Source organism: Coloeus monedula (genome assembly GCF_965178545.1).
Source record: "Coloeus monedula genome assembly, chromosome: 23".
NCBI lineage: Eukaryota > Metazoa > Chordata > Aves > Passeriformes > Corvidae > Coloeus > Coloeus monedula.
Genome location: NC_138803.1, coordinates 3,124,841 through 3,144,095, shown reverse-complemented (window position 1 = coordinate 3,144,095; position 19,255 = coordinate 3,124,841). Strand labels below are relative to the sequence as shown.

General features: G+C 58.9%; 1 protein-coding gene across 1 annotated transcript; it reads right to left on the bottom strand.

The window, feature by feature from the left end:
* Positions 1 to 2,061: 2,061 nt before the first annotated feature.
* Positions 2,062 to 5,700, bottom strand: PIM1 (Pim-1 proto-oncogene, serine/threonine kinase). Its single transcript, XM_082296005.1, has 6 exons — positions 5,507 to 5,700; positions 5,308 to 5,414; positions 5,151 to 5,201; positions 4,453 to 4,819; positions 3,686 to 3,862; positions 2,062 to 3,436 (listed from the first exon to the last, which is right to left on the bottom strand). Exons 1-6 carry the CDS (start codon positions 5,586 to 5,588, stop codon positions 3,285 to 3,287), a joined length of 936 nt encoding a protein of 311 aa, XP_082152131.1. The 5' UTR covers positions 5,589 to 5,700; the 3' UTR covers positions 2,062 to 3,284.
* Between the last annotated feature and the right edge of the window lie 13,555 nt (positions 5,701 to 19,255).

Sequence of the window (19,255 nt, the reverse complement as noted above, 5' to 3'; positions counted from 1 at the left end):
AAAATTTGGGAAAGGGAGGTAGGAGAGCAGTGCTGCCTCTGAGTCACGTCCCAGTGGATAATTCCTGTGTTTTCATCCTCTCCTGTCATAGCTGATGGCCCCAAAGTGCGGAAAACATCCTGCCAGTGAGGAGAAATGAGGGGTAAAAGGGCTTTTCTTTCCTCCAGGCCTTGAGCGCAATGGTGATGGGCAGCCTAGAGGGCAAAACAGGCAACTCATGCTGTAACTGCCCATCTTTGGTCTCCCGTCACGCCTCCCATGATCCTTTCCCTGTGGCAGAGACCTGGGACATGAATCTGGTGGCCCTTGTCCTGGTGAAGGTGTTACTGCTCAGGAAGGCTGGTGCACAGGGAATCAAACATGCACTGATCCTTTTCCAGAGGCTTGGGACACGAATCTTGTGGCTCTCAGACTTGTGAATATGTTACTGCTCAGGAATGTTGGTGCAGTGGGGATCAAAAAACACCAATCCAACACCCAACGCTTGGACAGGACGGTCCCCTGGGTCAGCAGGATCTTGCTGGGGACACACTGGCTCTGTCCCCCTCCTGCAGCACAAGCCTGGGGCTGACAGAATCACCAGCCACAGGCGGAAGCCAAGGACTATCAGCACCCAGCTCCACAAGGGACCTGCTCAGCCTTTCTGCTCAGTTTTCTAAGAAACACCGCAACAGTCGGCGAGTGCTTACGGGAAGGGTGGGCCGGGCCCAGCCCGCAGGGAGGCCCCGATAGTGTTCTGCTGGTGCTGGGGGGGACAGTGGCCACCCAAGGGGCTCAGGGGCTCCACGGGGTAGCAGGAGGTGTGGTGGGGAGGTTTGTGTTCATGTAAGAGCAGCTTCCTGGATTGTCTAGAGGGGAAAAGAGAGAGGAGGGTAAATACAAACCACATCTCAAAATAGGCCTAAACTTTGACGGCTTTTGGAGCTGTGCTTCCTGCTTCAAGCAGTCCCAAGGAGATGAAAGATGCAGCTGAGTGAAATAGAAAAATAAAAAAAAACCCAGGAAAAAAATAAAAAAGCAAAACAAACAAACCAACTTAACACTTTCTTTGCCAAAGCAGAGGCACAGAGGTGATACCAGGCCACTCTACAAGGTTGGGATGTGGCTCCAGGATCCCCCCCTCCTAGCAGCCCCATGGTGTAGAAAGCAGGACAGGAGAGCCCGCGGTGAGCTGGGGGAAGGGACTGCTCACTGGACATGGGGATATTAAGGAAAAAGCCCTGGAGCAAGCCAAGGAAAGGAGGGTCCTGTTGTGTCAGATCTGGGCTGGGGACTTGCAAAGTCACCCATAGAAAGGGAAAGCTGCCCCTTCCTTGGAGCAGATACAGCCCTGTGCACGCAGCAGCAGCTGCTCCAGGAGGTCACGCAGAAACAGGGCTCCAAAATTCAACACATATAAACTAATTAAAAAAAAAACCAAACCAAGATAAGAAAACACACAAACAAACATCCCTGAAGCGCCGCAGAGCTGGAAATGGGGTTTGACAGTTTGGAGGGTAGAAAACTCAACCGCTGCTGACTGATAGCGACCAACTTCTCGTAATCCGAAGATCAGCTTCCTCTGCGTTGGCCGAGCTGGAGGTGGGGACAGCCCGCTGGCAGCTTCCTGCACCCACCAGCCCCCAGCATGCAACACCCAACAGAGCTGGAGCAACAGGATCTGCCTTACCAAAATTGAATTTGGCTGACAACATCCTGCGTTTCGTAAGGTCGCTTTGATGTTTGTTTACTCGCCAGCCCCAGCACACGCTCCGCACCAGCCTGCGGATGAATGGCAACAAAAAGGGCTCAGCACCCAGGAGAGCTGCCAGGAGCAGTCAGCTCTGGAAACACCCCGTGGAGGGAGGGATCTGGCTGTCCCCATGGTGCTTTTGACTGGCTGGTCCTGGTTAATGCTGGGGTGGAATCTTTGGAGTCAAGTCTGACTGGAGACAAAGTCCCTGGAGTGGCCATGGTGTGGTCACTGGTACCCCACAACTCACAGCATATCCTTCATCCCGCCCCGCAACAAAGGAATGTGATCCATCACATCAAGTGTTTTGTTTTTATTTAAAACCGCATAAAAAAAATAAGATTTCTCAATTCCCCTGTACAATATCAACTATTAACAAAACCTGCCGGCTACACACTTGGTTACAGGTACAGAGTGGACAGTGCGGACAGCCTGGGCCAGCTCCCCCCTCCCCAGCCCCAGACAAGACACCCGTGGAGAAAACCCAAACTCAACTGCAAACCGAGATCTGCATGTGGCAAGGAAAGAACAGCACCCAGAACTATGTACACAGACAGCTGGGGAGAAGCAGCCACCCCACACCTCCGCCAGACATCCGACAGAAACACGACGGGCCCAGGGATGGACACAGGACAGAAACAGAGGGAAACCCAAACGGAAACCCGGGGGATCAGCAGCTGTAGAAGCAAGGCATGGGCTGGAAACCCACATGAATTATAAATAAATAAATAAGTTATCCTAGCGGCTAGAACGCTTCCTTTAAAAAACAAACAAACAACAAATTCATGAAAATAAATTAAAAACAAAAACTGGAAATGAGAAAAAAGGCAAAATGTTATCACTATTCACAACTGTACATCAAGCTTTGCTCCTGTAGAACTATGTACACATTTACAGCTGTTGGTTTGCATTGTTTGTGCATTCGTGAGGGCACAGAGAAGCAAAGAACCCCAGAAAACCCACGTGGGATGGAGGCACAGGAGGCGAGGCATAACCCACTTGGTTCCCAAGCATCTTCTGACCCGTTTTCTTTTTGAAAAGGGAAAAGGAACTATAGGCCCAGGCAAGTCTCAGAAAAGCAGCACTGTAGGAAAAGCCAAGTCCTTCCTCCAGCACAGCTCAGATCAAACAGAAGGCACACGAGCACGGGGACAGCGAGAAGGGACAGTGAGAAGGGACAGCCACTTGGCCACAGGCCCTGCCCTCCCCACAGTTTTCCCCCATTGAAGCTTTTCTTGCAATCAGGTTTCCAATCCTCTCGCCATCCCCAGTTCAGCAGGTCAAGATGACACTTGAGAGCCTCCAAAACCAGAACCAAAACCTGTCCAAAAAAATTACTGGCAAAATCTCTACAGAGACAAGGTCATTCAGATGCAGTCCAGGACAGCTGGCTTGGGTGGTGGCTACCAGAACTTGGAAGAGAGCAGGTCTCCAGCCCAGCTCCAGGACAAGATGTGCGCGTTCACATCTGAGGATCCCTGCTCAGTGCTATGGTCAAAATGAAAAAGTCTGGTTTTCTTTGCTTCTTATGATCAGGAGCTGCATGGAGCTGTTACTTGTCAGGCTCCTGGATCAAACTGTGCAGGTGGATCTCAGCTGGTTCCAGGTGAATGTCCTGCAGCCAAGAATGGTTGAAGATGTCTTCCAACGACGGCCTGTCCGAGGGGCGCATGGACAAACACCACTTGATGAGGTGTTGGCACTCTGGGGAGAGAAACCAGCAACCACCGGTCAGTCAGAGCAGGCTCCTGTCCACCCTGTCCCACCGTCCGCAGCGTCCGAGCTGTGCCCAACCCTCCCGATCCACCCTCTGGTTGGGAGGCGAGCAGGATGGCAGGACACGTGCCACCTCCTCCAGCCAGCCACGGGAGATGAAGCCCCTCCAGAGCTCCCTGTGAGCTGCCGCCTCCCAAAGCCCATTATCCCCCCCATGTCCCCGTGCCGGGTACCCACCCAGAGAGATGCGCCGTCGGAAGAAGAGCTGTCCCCGGATGATGTCCTCATCCTGCTCGAAGGGGACGTCCCCACAGACCATGTTGTAGAGCAGGACGCCCAGGGACCAGATGGTGGCTGAGTGGCCGTGGTAGCGGTGGAAGCGGATCCACTCCGGTGGGCTGTACACTCGCGTTCCTGCGGGATACAGGAGCTCATCAGCCCCTCGCCCGAGCATCCCTGGGCGTCGCTGGCACCCGGCGTGACCCGCCCGCCTTCCCGCCAGCACGTGACTCTTGTTTACAAACTTTGGGTTGTAAAAGCAAAGCGCCGGTGCCAGAAGAGGGCAGCAGGGCCCGGGAAAGGCCCCCGGCCGTTACATGCGAGGAAAAAAACCCACCCACGGGTGGGGAAAAACCACGCCTTCACCCCCCGCAATGGCAAAAAAATAAAATTATAAACCAAGGCAAACAAGGGGAGCGAAACAGCCCCAGCCCTTCCGCACCTGCAAGCCAAACCGGCCGGTGCTCGGGTTTTGCAAACCCCCTCTGCTCCCCCCTCCCCAGGGTGTTTTTGTCACGCTGGCTTCCCCCGCCCCAACCCGAGCCAGTGTGGGTGACGGAGACTGTCAGCAGGGCCGGGAGCCGGCTCCTGTTTCACAACATCCTCCCCGTGCCAAACAGCAACTTGGCAGCGGCTGCAGAATTCATGCCGTTCCCCCCCCGCCACGGGGAAACCTCCGGAGCCCGGCCCGGCCGCGCAATGCCCGACACCGGCTGTGAGCTCACCGTCAAACTGCGTGTAGAGCGTGTCCTTGAGGAAGGTGCCGGAGCCGAAGTCGATGAGCTTGAGCTCGCCCGTGGCCAGGTCCAGGAGGATGTTCTCGTCCTTGATGTCGCGGTGCAGGACGCCGCAGTTGTTGCAGTGCCGCACGGCCTCCAGCACCTGACGGAACAGCCCCCGCGCCATCTCCTCCGGCAGGAATCCCCGCTCCGTGATGAAGTCAAAAAGGTCTTGCGACGGCTCCGGGCGCTCCATCACCACCACGAAGCTGTCCGGGAGCTCGAACCAGTCCAGGAGCTGGATGACGCCGTGGAAGCCGGAGCCCACCTTGTTTAGAAGCACGATCTCCAGAGGCACACGGCTGCCGCTGGGCTGCGGGGAAACCACGCTGCCATCAGCGGGGCTGAGCTACCCTTGCCCACGGCAAGCTCCGGTGTCCCCTTGCCCTCACCACCGGTCCTGGGCATCCCCTCGCCCAGGGGATGCTCCGGTGTCTCCCTGCCTGCTCCCACCGGTCCTGGGCATCCCGGTGTCCTCCTGCCCGCCCCCATCGGTACTGGGCATTCCCCGGCCAGGGATGCTCCGCGTCCCCCGGTGACCCCACGCCCGCTCCCCCCGCAGTGTCCCGGTTTCCACCCTCCCGCGTCTCGGCTCATCTCCGCCCGTCACGCCCCAGGTTCCCCCGCTGGCTCCGGTCACTCACCAGCTCGCCCCACTGCGAGATGCGGTCCCGGGCCACGCGTTTAATCGCCACCTGCGAGCCAAGGGGAACGGCAGGATGAGCTCGGCGCCGGGATGAGCTCCGCGCCCGCCCCGCCGAGCCCCCTCCTTCTCCGCCCGCCGCCGGCTCCGCCACTTACCGGGGCGCCGTCCGAGAGGCGGATCCCCGAGTAAACGCTGCCGAAGCCGCCGCTCCCCAGCAACGGGCCCACCCGGTACAGCTGCTCCAGCGGCTCCTTCTCCTTCCCTGTGGACGAGACCCGCCCGTCAGCGCTCCGCCCGCAGCCCCGGCCGGTCCCGAACCGGGACGGGCACCCCCGGGGCCGGCGCGTCCCTGACCTGGCTGTAGCTTGGCTGGGTGCAGCTCCCCGCCGGTCCCGGAGCGAAGATGCGCCAGCGAGGTGATTTTGGAGAGCAGCATCCCGGTGGCGGGGCCGGTGGCGGCACCTGCGGGTCCGCTCTGGGCACGGGCGTGAGGGCGGCGCGCGCGCGCGGGGCGGGAGCCGGCGGGCTGCGGGCGCGAGCGGCCGCTCCGCGCGAGGCCGGGCCGCGTGTGGCGCGCGGCCCCTGCCGGCCCCGCGAGCCGCAGGGGCCGGGGGCGGGGCCGGGCGGCCCGGGGGGCGGGGCCGGGCTGGGGAGCCACGCCCACCGCTCCCGGCGGCCAATGGGGAGCGGGCGCGGCGGCGGCGCGCGCGGGTCCCGGTGCCCGCCCGCCCGCAGCGGCCCCGGAGCGCGGCGCTCGCGGGACCCCCGGCCGCCCCCGGCCCCGGGCGCGCATTGCAGCCGCTCCTTCGCTTTCTTCTTTTTCCCGGGAATCGCAACTTCCCCGGGTGCTCGGCATCCCCCGGTCTCACCCCGCTGTTGCTTCACCGCGGGCCAACCAGCGCCTGAACTTTTCCCCTTTCCAGTAAAAAGTGGCCATGTGGCCGCTCCAGCTGGGGACTCTTGACTAACATCCCTGGGTTTTAGGATTTTTTTTTTCCCCCGACTTCTTTTTTCCGCAGAAGTCGCTGGCTGAGATGCTTCCCCGAGTTCCAGAGATAAGATAAATAATTTACTGGATGGAGAGCTCTGATTACTCACTCTATTAGCATTTAGAGCAAAGAGCTCCAGCCACTGGGAGCTGAATTATTCCAGACAAAGCCCATCTGGACTCCTGCTCCTAAACAAGACCGAGGAGTTGCTGGCATCCCACACATACTTGTGGGATGAATTGCTTGAAATCGAATGGGGTTTACTGGAAATGCTGGTGATATCCTATCCCCTTTAGTATTAAGAAAAATAATTAAATACAACCAAGATGCACCCCCTAAACTGGGGTTTGGAGCTGCAGCCCAGCCCTCACACCAGCCAGGAAGAACTCGCCACCACCATTGCTGCTTTTAGATTTACCCAGAATGTGACACATCCTCTTTCAGGCACTGAGACAACCAAAAACTGGAAAATCTACCTTCGGTTTTACCCAGAAAGTGACATTTTTATTTAGGGAAAAGTGTGGAAAATCTGATGCAGCGCCTCCATTCCTCTTTGTTTAAAATATATTATTTTTAAAAAAATGTTTTTTAATATATTTTTGTTGCAATTTGAGGTGATGCAAGGTGAGAGTGGGGCAGAGGGGCAGGCAGCGCCTTTCTCCTGCCTTATTCCCACCCGACGCCTGGGCATATTTGGGACAACTGGTTCTGCCAGTTGCTGCTCAGCCGTGGGATGAGGTGACTTAGCATTTGGCCCCGAACTCATTATCAAATTCTTTGCCAGGATGATGAAAGGCACCAAAGGGGCTGCCCTGGAAACCTGTTGACAAACAGAGCTCGCCCGGAGCGGCCGGGCTTTCCCGGGGGCTGCCTGTCCCTGACTCCTCAGGAGAAGCAGCTCTGCCCAAACCTGCTCATTAGCGTCGGAGGCAGCAGCGTGTCTTGCAGCCGGGATGAGCTGGGGCCAAAATCATCCTCGTGCGTAAACCTGCCCAGCTGCTCGTTTACCCGGGGACTGAGTCAGCGGCCGTCTCTTCCTGCTGGCGCACAGGGGTTGGGTCCCCTCTGGACTGGGGCAAACCCCCGCCTTGGAGCCGAGGGGAACTCACTGCTCCATGCCCCGGCCGCGTGGAGCAGGGAGGCGGCCACATTTCCCGGCCATATCCATCCCTTTCCAGAATAACCCACCCAGATGCATTCCTGTTCCCAAAATGACCCCAAACCAGGGCTAGGATTCACCTCTTCCCCTCAGCCCATCCCACGAACTCCCCTTTCCCCTGCCAGCCCGGGCAAGGCCGTCGGGATGTGTCAGACATTCAAACTAAAATGAAACAAACCCCATCCTGTTGCTACCCACTTTGCCCTCATCCCTAGGGATCACTTCTTGTCCCAACCCTCTTCCCCCGGGATGAAAGCCGCCGAGAATGGTGAGTGCAGGAGAGCAGCCCACATCCACAAGTACACCTTGCTCTTGCATGGACACAGGAATGTCCTGCAGGTCCTGCCCTGGCCAGGGCTGCCCCTGTCCATCCCTGGAGCAACCCCAGTTCTGACGTGAGCCTTCGGGGAACAGTTTGCAGCCCAGAGGAGACTCCCAGGGCTTGCAAGGAGGAAAAACCCAACCAGGACCATGCCCGGGGAGAAACAGGACCCTGGGGTGGCACATGGAGCTGATGGCAGGTCTGGGGGAGAGGAGCTCCCAGCAGACATCAAAAGATCAGTTCTGAGCCCTGCAAACAATCCCGGCAGCTTTCAGGCTCTTCAGCGGCATTCCAGTCTAACCGGGGCTGCCTTGCATGATAATCAGGCTTAATTACTGCTTTATCGCTTGATTGCTGTGCTGGGCCCTTGGAGCTGCAGTGTTGCTTTCGCAGTTTACTTTTTGTATTTCCTCCCCCTCGCCTTCCCCGCCAGCACAATTAGCAAATAGGTGAAAACGGGGAGGGCCAGGGCGATACTCAGCGGGGAGAGAGAGGCGATTTGCTCCCCAGGAGCGCCTGGGGTGAGGGGTTATAATTCAGGTTTCCACTGATGTCCTGAAACAAAACAGCAAGGTCAATGCCACGCCGGGAGCGCGGCCCCGTATCAGCCCCACGAGCATCCCCGGGCGGAGGGGCCGTGGCTGGGCCAGGGAGGGGAGGATGCGGGGCCATTAACGCCGTGACACAGAAGGGCTGTGGTTTTCCACCAGGAGCTTTGAGTCATTGCGTGACCTTGTCTGAGTCCGCCCGTGGCTCCCTCGGCTCGGGCTCGGTCGCCCGCAGAACCGGCTGGCCCAGGGCGTGGGGAGAAGCACGGCACCAACCTGCGGGTCCCCGGGGAAAGCCCGAAACCTTCCTCATCTCCTCCCGATGCTCTGACGGGCACCCGGCCATCTCCACCTCCCCTGACAGAGCCTGAAGAAAGGGGTTTGAGACATCTCAGCAATGCCCACTCTCCCATGAGGAGGGGACGAAGCCCTTTGCCCACTCAGGGCTTGTCCCAACCTGCAGTGAGAACCCGGAGAAGGGAGAGGTGAGGAGAGTCGGGAAGGAAGGATGCTTCCACCTACACGCAGTGAGCAATCCCTGGTGGCACCGGCCGGGAAGCGGGCGCTGCCCTCCCGCAGGCAGTGCGTGCCACTGCTGGGACACCCCCAGTGTGTCATCACCTGCTCAAAGTCACCTCTGCAGTCACGGAAAGGTGCTCTGGGGTCTCACATCTGGAAACGCCATGAAATGTGTGTGCGTTCCTCAGTGTCCTGGCAGTGCAGGTGATGGACATCCCTGCAGGATGAGAGCGATCCTGGAGTACAGTGTCGCACTGTCCCCCCAGGAGAGAGGAGGGTTGGGATCCCGTGGGTTTGGGTCGCGAATGCTGGGAGCCAGCGCAGCCACAGGGTGCTGGCTGGGTGCTGCTTTTCCTCCTCTCCTCATCCTCAGGGACCCCCCAGACCCAGCTGAGACCCCCAACACAGTAGTGACAGCTTGGGAACCACACGCCACATCCTGGGGCTGGAAACACCCGAGGACAAAGAGGAGAAAGGTCCTGGCTGGAGTGCTGGAGCACCCCAAAACCAGGACTTTGGGTGCCAATTCCAAAGTTAGGAGGGTGATGGGACCCAAGAGCAGGGCAGGAGATTCTGAGACCCATCCTGCTCCCCGAGAGAAGCAACCGTGGGGATTTCTTCTCAATAATTGAAATTTCTTTTTGTATGTTGGCTTTTTCGCGGGCTTTTTGGGGCGAGGTGTGCGGGGAGGCGGCAGCATGGCTAATCTGCTTTGTGAATGGAGCCTCACGGGGGGCGGCGGAGGGGATCGGGGAGGTGGAAGGAGCCACATATTTGGGATTCCATCATCTGGGTGGGCTCCTTCTCCCCAGACTCTCAGGATGTGGGAAATGGAAGATGAAAGGAGCTGCATTTCCAGCCTCTCGGGTTACAATGTCTAAAGCAGAAAAGGGTGGTTGGGGAAAGAAAGAGAAAAAAAAAAAAAAAGAAGAAGGGGGGGAGTGGGATGCTACAGGGAAACCTGGGTTGGGAAATGGCCCGGGTAGGTTGGGGCAGGGAAGGGGGCGGCTGGGGCCGAGCCGCTCGTGTTTCACATCACGTCAGGGCTGAGGAATTTCCTCTGCTCTGGGGGTGCCTCGCAGAGAAAAAGGGGGAGGCTTTAAGGTTAGCTGGGGATGAATAATAGCCAAGAGAGGGATTAGAAGTGTTACCCAGGGGCTGCTGTTTACAAGCAAACCCTCCTACCCAGAGCAACAGGGGAAAGTGGGATGCATCGGGGTGACGGTGGGGATGCCAGGGCATGTGCCACCCACATCCCTTCCCCAGAAAGCACAGCGGGGTGATCACCCCCAGCCCCTGAGAGTGTTCCTCCCCAGCATCAGTGGCGTCCCAGCAGCCGGTCCCCTGCACACGTGGCATGTCCTGGGGTGCCTGCCTGGCTTCCCCACGCTGTCCTCCCGTGGCCCCAGGAGGTTTCCCATCCTTCTGTCGCTCTGAGTTGCAGACACCGGATCATCCCTGTGCACAGGCAGGAGAATCCACGAGAGGGTTTGTGTCACCCACTGGGTGCACCAGAGAAAGAACAGGGAGAAGGGATACAAGGAGTGGGGAGGGGGCACAGAGACACAGGCTGTGGGCAGTGCCTGGGCATGGGGCTTTTACCCTGCTGGGTGATGGCAGCAGCCCCCAGACCTGAGCATCTCCTGGCATCATCCCACCACCTCCTGAGCTGGGGCCCAGGTTTTGTCCCAAAACACTTCATTTTCATTTCCACTTTATTGTTACCCTGGGTGATGCAAGGTCAAGATGGGGAGGAGTGAAGAGAAACACATTTCTCCTGTGTTATTCCATATTATCCTCCATCTCTGTTAGGACAGCTGGGAAAGGATTGTTGCAGCGTGGAAGTGCAGCCTCCAAGCTGGGCCCAGGGAAACTGTGGGATCCAACCTGGGATAATGGCAGAGGCACTGGAATGTGCTGTGGGCAGCTGGGCTCCACTTCCAGGGGGTGTGTGCTGGGACAGGTTCTTCTCCCTGATTTAGCCCAGGGAAACTGAGGCACAGGGGGGCCAGGAAGCCCCTGTGAGGCTGGAGTGGGGAAATGGGCTTATTCCATCTCAAAAAGGGATGAAAGGGCAAGGGGAAGACGTGGCTGGAATCGGCTGAGTGCTGTTTGGAGGAGGCTGAGCTGGTGCACCTGCACTGTTGGCCACTCTGGTGAGGCCTCGTGCCCAGGTGAGACCCCTGACCGTGCCTGGGGACATGGACCTGGCCCAGCGACTGCACCGTGGACTGGCACCACTTGGGGGGCACAAATAACATCGATGCCCGAGGCTCAGGCTGAGTGCAGCCCCACCTGCCCCTCTTAACAGGTTTCTTCCTGCAGAGCATTTACACAAGAAAAGCACCTTTTAAAGGTTATAAAACAAATGTCGGTGGCTAACTGTGGCCAGGAGGGTGCTCAGCTCTGCTCTTCCCCCTCCACCCTGCAAAACTCTGCCTATTCCCAGGTGCATTCCTGGCATTGCTCCGTCCTGGAGTGCAGGGAGGGTCCTGACCCCCTGAGCATGGGAAAAATGCCTGTCTGCGTGCGGGAAAGGAGGTGCAAATAGTGCGGGGTGAGGAGGTCAGCCGGGAAATCCCTTTCATCTTCTCCCGGGCCTTCGCCGACACGCGGCCGGGGAGCGCGTGGGGCGAGCGAGAAAGGGTTTTGTCTGCAGCTGGAAAAGAGGAGGCTCCCGGGAGGCTCCTGCAGGGACGGATGCTGTTTCCAAGCTGGAGGAGGCTGAATCGCCGCATGGGGTGGATGGTGTGGAGATGGGCTGGCCAGGTCACTGCGGTGACCCCCAGGATAGGCGATGGGCAATTAGGTTTGGCCCTCGTCCCCTTGTGCAGCTCAGCGGGTCACTGGGACCCACCACATGCGAGGGCAGTGGGGCAAAGGGGCACCCCCACACCCCACAGTGCCTGTGACACGCAGGTACCAGCTCTCGGGGCTGGTGGCTCAGCCCAGTTGGTGACACGGAGGTTCCTGGGTAGAGGTCATTGTCCCGGTGTCACCCCAGAGAGCTCTGAGTGCCAGAGGGACTTGAACTGGTGCTGCCCCATCCTGGAGAGATCGGAGCAGAAACCCATTCCCATCTCCACAAGACCTGATGCTGCTGCAAAGGCTGGGCTTCATTCTGCACCTGGGCTGCTGGGGCAGGAGAAAATCTCCTGGCACGAGCACAATAAAAGGCAGATCTTGCCCTCCCTGTTTGGCAAAAACCTCCTGAGTGGAGGAGTAGGGGGGAGCCTCCAAGGAGCCCGGGAGATGCGGGGCCATCCCGTCCTCTGCCACAGCCCTGCTGCATTCTGTCCCTCCTCTCTATCTCTGAATCCCACCTGGGCTATAACAAACCTCTCCCTGCGGTTTGAATTCTGCCATCTCCCTCCCAGCAACCCCCCCAGGCCATCACAGTCATCGCTGTCGCCTGCCCTTGTTGGCCAAAGGAGGAGTCCCAGCACAGCCCAGCCCCGTGCATGTCGAGCCGGATCCAGCCTGGCTTCCAGGAATCGGGGCTGGGGCGGGCGGCTGTGGGTGACAGCTGGTGCCTTGGGTGGCATCCGCTTGTCCTGATGTGCTCGGGTCCCGATCCACCCGTTTCCTAAAGCACCCACTGCTCCGTGGGACTCATCTCTCCCCAGGGGTTCCCACTGCCTTTCCCCAGTGTGCGACGAGGTCTTCTCCTGCCTGCACAAAGCAGATGGTAAAACACGGACTAACAAGATCAGAGATTAATCTGCGCTTTGCTTCCCAATCGCATAATCATGTAATTATTCCCGGTATCGGGGAGGAGCAGGCTCCAGGCTCCTGCTTCCTCCTGGGCCACTTTGCATGGCAGGATGGTGCCAGGGGGTTGGATCCTGCCTTGCTGCTGCTGCAGGGTCCCATTATTTTGGTGGGGCTGCCCAGTGTCCTACTGGTTTATGGGCTCCAGTTCAGTGTCCAGCAGGAGGTGTTGGGAGAGGACCAGGCATGTGGGAGTAGCAGCTCTCCATCACACCCCACATCCCCATTCAGCCTTGCACTGAGGTTATCCACCTTGTGCTGGGGCAGTCCAGCAGGAAACACATCCCAGAGCACCTTTCCACACCCCTGGCATGGCACAGGAGCAAACCCAGCCCGCTGACTCCCAGTTCCTACCAGTAAGTCACTGGGCTGGAACTGGGGTCCTGCTGACATGATGCTGCTCTGTACCCTGCACAGGAGTCAGGTGGCATCAGCACGATCCGCTGCTGCCCTTCGTTCGATCTCTTGCTTTTGTGGGAGAGGAAACGGGGGAAAATCCAGCATTTAGGGCACTGTGTGTGGCCATTGGCTCTGAATTCCTGGGTGGCCAGTGGCACAGCCCCATTATCAGCAGGCCTGGGCTGTTTGCTGGAAAAGGGCGGCAGCGGGGCTGGGTGACCCCACACTTCCTTCCTTTCCTGGAAGCCGCTCACTCTGAGTGTGACGCCCACGCTCTGATAACCAGCTGCTTTCACAACACGAGTGCAGGGCCAGGGCCAGGCTCACTCCTTGCTCTGTCACCATCCTAACTGCTCAGCTTCCATCACCTGCCTTCTTTGCCTCAGTTTCCTCCCTTTCCAGAGGTGTGAACACAGCCCTGAGCACTGCAAGAGTGAGAGGGTGGATATGTTTTGCTGCAGGGTTTAATGAAGTGTGTTGGGCCTCAGCTCTCCGTCCATCCATCCATCCATCCATCCATCCATCCATCCATCCATCCATCCACCCATCCATCCATCCATCCATTCACCCATCCATCCGAGTAGCAAGGGCTGTGCTGGAAACTGGAAATGCCCTTTGCAGCACTTGGACTTGAGGAGTGAGGAGAAGCAGGGGGTCCTTCACCACCTTGGAAGCACCCAGGAAAGGGCTCATGGGCTCAGCGATGCTGAACCATGGAGCTGCACTTGTGGCCGTGCACTCTCTGGTCCTCCTGTTCCCTGGGAGGAACTCAGTGCAAGGTGCAGGATGGGACAGGAGTGAGTTGGGGGGTTCTTGGTCCCCCTGTGCCTGGGGCAGAGCAGCCAGTGGCTCCTGTGTGCACTGAGGGGCTGAGAAATCACGGCTGCCTTTGAAGGGGAATGGCAGGCAGGGCCCTGCCTCAGTCAGGTGTACCTGGCATTGTCCCCTCCCTGCAAGGGGGCAGGTCCCTGCATGCCACAGAAGCCACGGCCACGGGTCAGGGACGGACAGGCTGAGGGGGAAACTGAGGCAGTGGTGGGAATGCCGTGACTTGCCTGCATGCTTCTGGAAAGGGACGCAGCAGCCCTGCCTGCTCCCTGGACACTGGTTTGCAGCTCTGGGGGCTGCATGGAGCCAGGCTGGTACTGACAGGGTTTGGCTGTGGGCTTGGAAACCTGGCAGGAGCTGGTGCTCAAATCCTCCCAAACCCCATCAGGTTCCACTCTGCACTACCCTGTGTAGGGGCAAAGGATCACCATTGGGGTCTGGGGTTCCAGGGTCCCCCCTGAGAGGCCGGTGCATGGCCGAGCTTGGCTCCTTGGCCTTATCTGGCCCGTCCAAGGAGGAAGTTTGCAGGGTGGATTCCAGCGGGCAGGTAAACAGTGACCAGATGGGACCCAGATACCTGCCCAGGGACACCGCCAAGCTGGGTTTGCACAGCCCCGATGCTTATTTGCTCTAGGGAGGGCTTTTTCCTCTGTTGGACGTCAGCAGCGGTGCCAGGACGTCACCCCAGCAGCCCTGCTGGGCTCCTCCGTCACGCTCCTGGCCAGGTGCCTGCATCCGGGGTGCTGCTGTGGCCCAGTGGGGCTGGGAGGCAGCGCTGCTCAAAGTGTCACTGACCCACAGCCTCATCTCCCACAGCCAGGGACCAGCAGATGCCCAGGGCTCCTCTGACATAGCCAAAAGGGCTGGGGGTCTTCAGGTGCCCAGCAGTGCTGGGCTGGGGGGCCCCTGGCCTCGCTGGACCCCTTTGCAGTGGGCCAGGGGTGAGGGGCTGCTGCTGACTGCCCTGGCTCAGGCAGCAGAGGTGGCTGGCAGAGGATGCCAGGGATGCCCTGGCACACTGTGGGAGCACCTCACACCCAGCCCTGGTCTGCAGTGCCACCGGGATGCTCCCGGCCCCGGTTGCGAGATCCTGTCTTGGCTCATCCAGCTTGCCCAGCTCACCCTTCTGCCGGCACACCCAGCAGCCTTCCCTGCTCCCAGGGGGAAACTGAGGCACGGGGATGGCAGGATTGATGCAGGGACATGGAGTGAAGCTGCTGAGGGAAAATCACCGAGCATCACCCACCCACGGGACTACAGCATCCTCGGTCCCAGGGTGCTGCTGTTTTACCCAGAGCCCCAGGGCTGCATCACTCCCAGCCAGTGGACGCTGCAGGGCTGTTTCTTCTCCCACGTTTCCATCACTCCCCCCATCCCTGCAGGCTGTAGCAAGGACAGCTTTGGGGCGCAGTGCCCACCGCAGCATTACCCACATTTCCCTGCCCTCTCCGTGGTGATGAATAATGCAGAGCCCGGAGGGTTCCTCGATGCCACAGGACGAGCACCCGCGGGAGGCTGCTCCCTTTGCCTGCCAAGGGCACGGAGGGGAAATGCCGGGTCAGGACCCCGTCAGCGTGTGTTTACTGTGTCCGGAGAAGCCGTAAATTCACTTGGTTTAATTGAAAGCCGGTGCTGTGGGTTTGGCTTAACCCACCCTCCTCCTCCTCCTCCATTAGATAACGTCTCGCTGAAACCACTTTGCAAACTCACGGCATTCCTGTGTGCTGAGCACCGGGCAGCGGGCGGGCCACGGCCACGGCCACGCCGGGGGCTCACGTGCCTCGGGGCCACTTGGCTGCCGCCAGCTCTGCTCCTCCACACTCATCCTGCCCCGGTCCCGATCCTGCTCCCAGCTGGGATTGAGAGAACTGATCCACTCATGAAACATGGTTGGCAACAGAACAGGATGGATGAGCGTGGTGGGATGCAGAAAGATGCAGAATTGTGCTGGGAAAATACCCTGAGGGTCCCCAAGAACAGATTCAAAGGGCTCAAGTTGAAAAGATAAAGGGAAATTCTTTGGGTGAGGGGAAATCCAAGCAGTAGATGGACTGGGATGTTTCCAAAAAGAGTTGGTGGGGAGAAGCAGTGGGAACCCTCTCATCTCTGTGCATCAGAGGGGTAAGCACTGCTTCTCCTCACCCCAACAAAGGGAAACTGAGTCACAGAGCTGGGCAGTGCTCGGGGAGTGCTCGGAGTCGGGGCTGCACCGGGGGTGTTTGTGGGGAGCTCGTTCCTCTTCGGGGTTCTGCAGAACTGGCAGAGAAGAAAGCACCCAGGCCACAGAGAGGTCACTTTGCCAGCGCAGATACTCACGTGAGCTCTGTCCCCTGTCCCCATCCTCTCGGGGGCCACCCGGGGGGACCCCGCTGCCTCCCCCTGCCCCCGCAGCTGCGGGGCCGAGGAACCCCGGCATCTGGCGCGGGGGAAATTTGCTTTGCCAACGGAGTTCAGGCAGCGGCCAGGGGCGGCGAGGGCTGTCGGGGTGTCCTGCGGCCGCCGCTGACCTGCGAGGAATGCCGTGAGTCACCGGGAAGGCATCCCCACGCCGCCGGCCCCTCGCCGTGCCTCCGTGCCGCTGGCGACCGGAGGCTGCGAGCCCGGCACCTCGAGCTGTGGGGTGCGCAGTGCCCGGGACACCCCGTTACACCCCGCAGAGGAGCCCGGGGCACAGGCAATGCCCACCCAGCGGCTGAATCTCGCCGCGATCCGGGCGCTGCGATGGTGGCCGTCACCCCGGCACACGGGCAGGGACAGGGCAGGCAGGCCAGGAGCGATCCCCAGCCCCGGGCAGGCCAGACATGAACTCAGCTTCTCCAAGAGGGAAGAGGTGACGTGATGCTGGGAGGTCACCCGGGGCCGGGACGCCGTCCCAGCCCAGCGCTCAGGGCTCTCCCGCTCGGCCACCTCCGTCCCCTCCGGCCAGCGGGAGGGGAGGGGGATCCCGGAGGCGGCTCCTGCTCCGGTCCTTCCCCCAGGGGAGCCGGTGTTTTCGACTTTATCAGCTCACCGCAGGCTCGTGCCCGGCGTTGCAGAGGAGAGAGAGGCTTTTCCCAGCGGCACCTTATCAAGGCGCTGAGCCTCGGACGCTGCTTTGTTTCTGGTCATATTGCAAAATTAAAGAGGCAAACGGCATTTCGGGGAAGAATTGCAAATTCCTGGAAGGTTATCTGAGCATGGCACCTGTGCCTGGTGTGGGGCAGTGGGAGGTGGCACGGGGCCAGGAGTGGGAATCCCAGGAGGAGACAAATCCCAGAGGATCCATCCCTTCTGTAGGTGAACACCCAGAGCCTGCCCAGCTGTGCCCTCACAGCCTCCACAGCTGGATACGTCCTGAACGGGGAGGAACGTGCTGTGTTTTCAAAGATGTCTCAGCCCTGGGCTTCTCCGGGGCACTGGGATGACACTGGAGGACTCTGGCTGCAGTGGGAGCTGCAATGCTGAGCGAGGCACCAGCACCTTCCTCGAGAGCAGCCGCTGCCTTTGCTTCCATGCAATAAAACACAGCAGGTTATTGAAAGGGACAAGTGTGCCACAGAAGGAACCTGGTGCCACCTCCTGCCTGTCCCCAGCACCAGGACAGAACACCCAGGAGGTGACAGGGTGATCAGCTCGGGGCAGAAGGATGGTGACTTCCAGGGAAGGCTGTGGTATCATAAAGGACACGTGGTGCCCTCCCAGGTGCCGGAGCTCATCTCCCCTGTCTGGGTCATTTCTGTCCCCAGGGTGCCACCCCAAGGGCCACCTCAGCACCCCATCCCTCCTGTCCCACACCGCTGCTCATCCTCCCAGGAAGAGCAAAGACCTGATGCTCTTGTGACACCTAATGGCAGTTGCTGTTATCAGGCACGGCGCTCTCCCAGGAAGGCTCATCTCACCGTGGAGCTGCAGGTCAAGGAATGCTCTGTTCCCAGTCCAGGCTGGTACTGCTGGGCCTGGACAGGGCTGCCAGAGGGGTTTGGGAGATGAAAATATCAGCCCTGGGAAAGACAAGCCCAGGAGCTGTTTCTTCACCCCATTCCTTACAGAAATGCAGGCTGTGTTGTGCTGGGTGTCCTTTTGTCTCCTCCCAGGCACTTTTGAACCTGCTGACCACTTCTATCCCCCACCCAAAGGTGCATGCAGAGCCAAGAAGAACCAGGCACGTGCACAGACAGGAGAAACTCCAGCTGTTGCTCCTCAATCCTCTCCCAACACGATGGGAGAGGCAGGACCTGCCCATAACCACAGCGCCAGACATCAGAGAATCCACACCTAAACACCACACAGCCATCCCAACTCCCCAAATCCTGCTGCCAGGGGAACGCCCTGATAATCCAGCCCCGTTCCTGGGGAGGAGGATGTGTGCCCTCGGATCACAGCACCAAAACCTCAGATCAGGAGTTGCTGCAAGGTTGCATCACCGAGGTTGGAAAATTCCTGGATCAGTCCTGAATCCATCACCGAAGGGATCAAACCCTTTGAGCTACCCAGGACCACCAACCCCAGACCCTCCTGTGTTGAGTCACATCCCTGATATTCCTGTTTGCTCACATCCTGCAGCACTCCAGCCACTTCCCAAACCCTCATCCCAGCACACAGGGACCGGACCCGCAGCCCCTCAGACCCTGCTGGGGCAATGGGGGCTACGATTCCTTCCCTTCCCCAGATGGCCAAGCAGGATCCTGCCTCCAGACCCTGTTATTTTCTGCTTGGTGCATCCAGCCCAGCCCAGAGATTGGCATCTCAAGGGGCTGCAAGGTCCTTTGCCTCCCCACACCCTCCTTCTGCTGAGCCAGGGCCACCTGGGGTGCAGGGGGAGGCAGTGGCAGACCATGAGTTTCTGGGAATTTAGCTACCAGACCACAAACCACGCTCACCACTACTTCTGTTCCTGGGAAGAGAGGTGACAGGGACATGAGCAGCATCCATGGGTGGCCACAGACAGTGCTACAGGCAGGATGGGGAAGCTGAGGCACAGAGCAGGTACCTGGGCTGCCCGTGATGTCATCACAGCTCTCTGAAGAAAACACAGGTACTGAAGGAGCCAGCAAGGCCAGGAATTGCCCCTGGAGCTGGGAAAGCATCTTCTGGACTGGATCAGACTCCAGAGGATGCAGCCTGGGAGCCTCCTCACTGCCCCCCCTGAATTTCCACCCACCTTCAGGCTATTTTTCCTTACTGAAGTGGCTCTTTGCAGGGCGGCTGGCAGAGGGGGGCACTGCCTTTAAGTGTATTTGATGGATAATTCCTCATTACTCTAATGCATTTGCAAGCTGGGATAATTGATGGATGTTTAACAGGATGCGTTTCCGACAGTCGGCTGGAGAAATGGACTCCCATTACTCCGCAAACGTTTCTTTTTACCATTGAACTCCTTTGTTTCAATTGATCCTCGCCTTTCCCATCACTTGCTGCTCATTAATAATCCCCAAAGCAGCTGCTCCCCCCACTCCAGCTCCTCCCAACCTGCGGTGCCGGAGGCTTTAGCAGGGGTTTGCAAGCAGATCTGGGCATTGCTGCAGTTTTATAATAAACAAGATTTTTTCCTCCCCAAAGTATGGTCAAACCTGAACAGGAGCAGGGCAG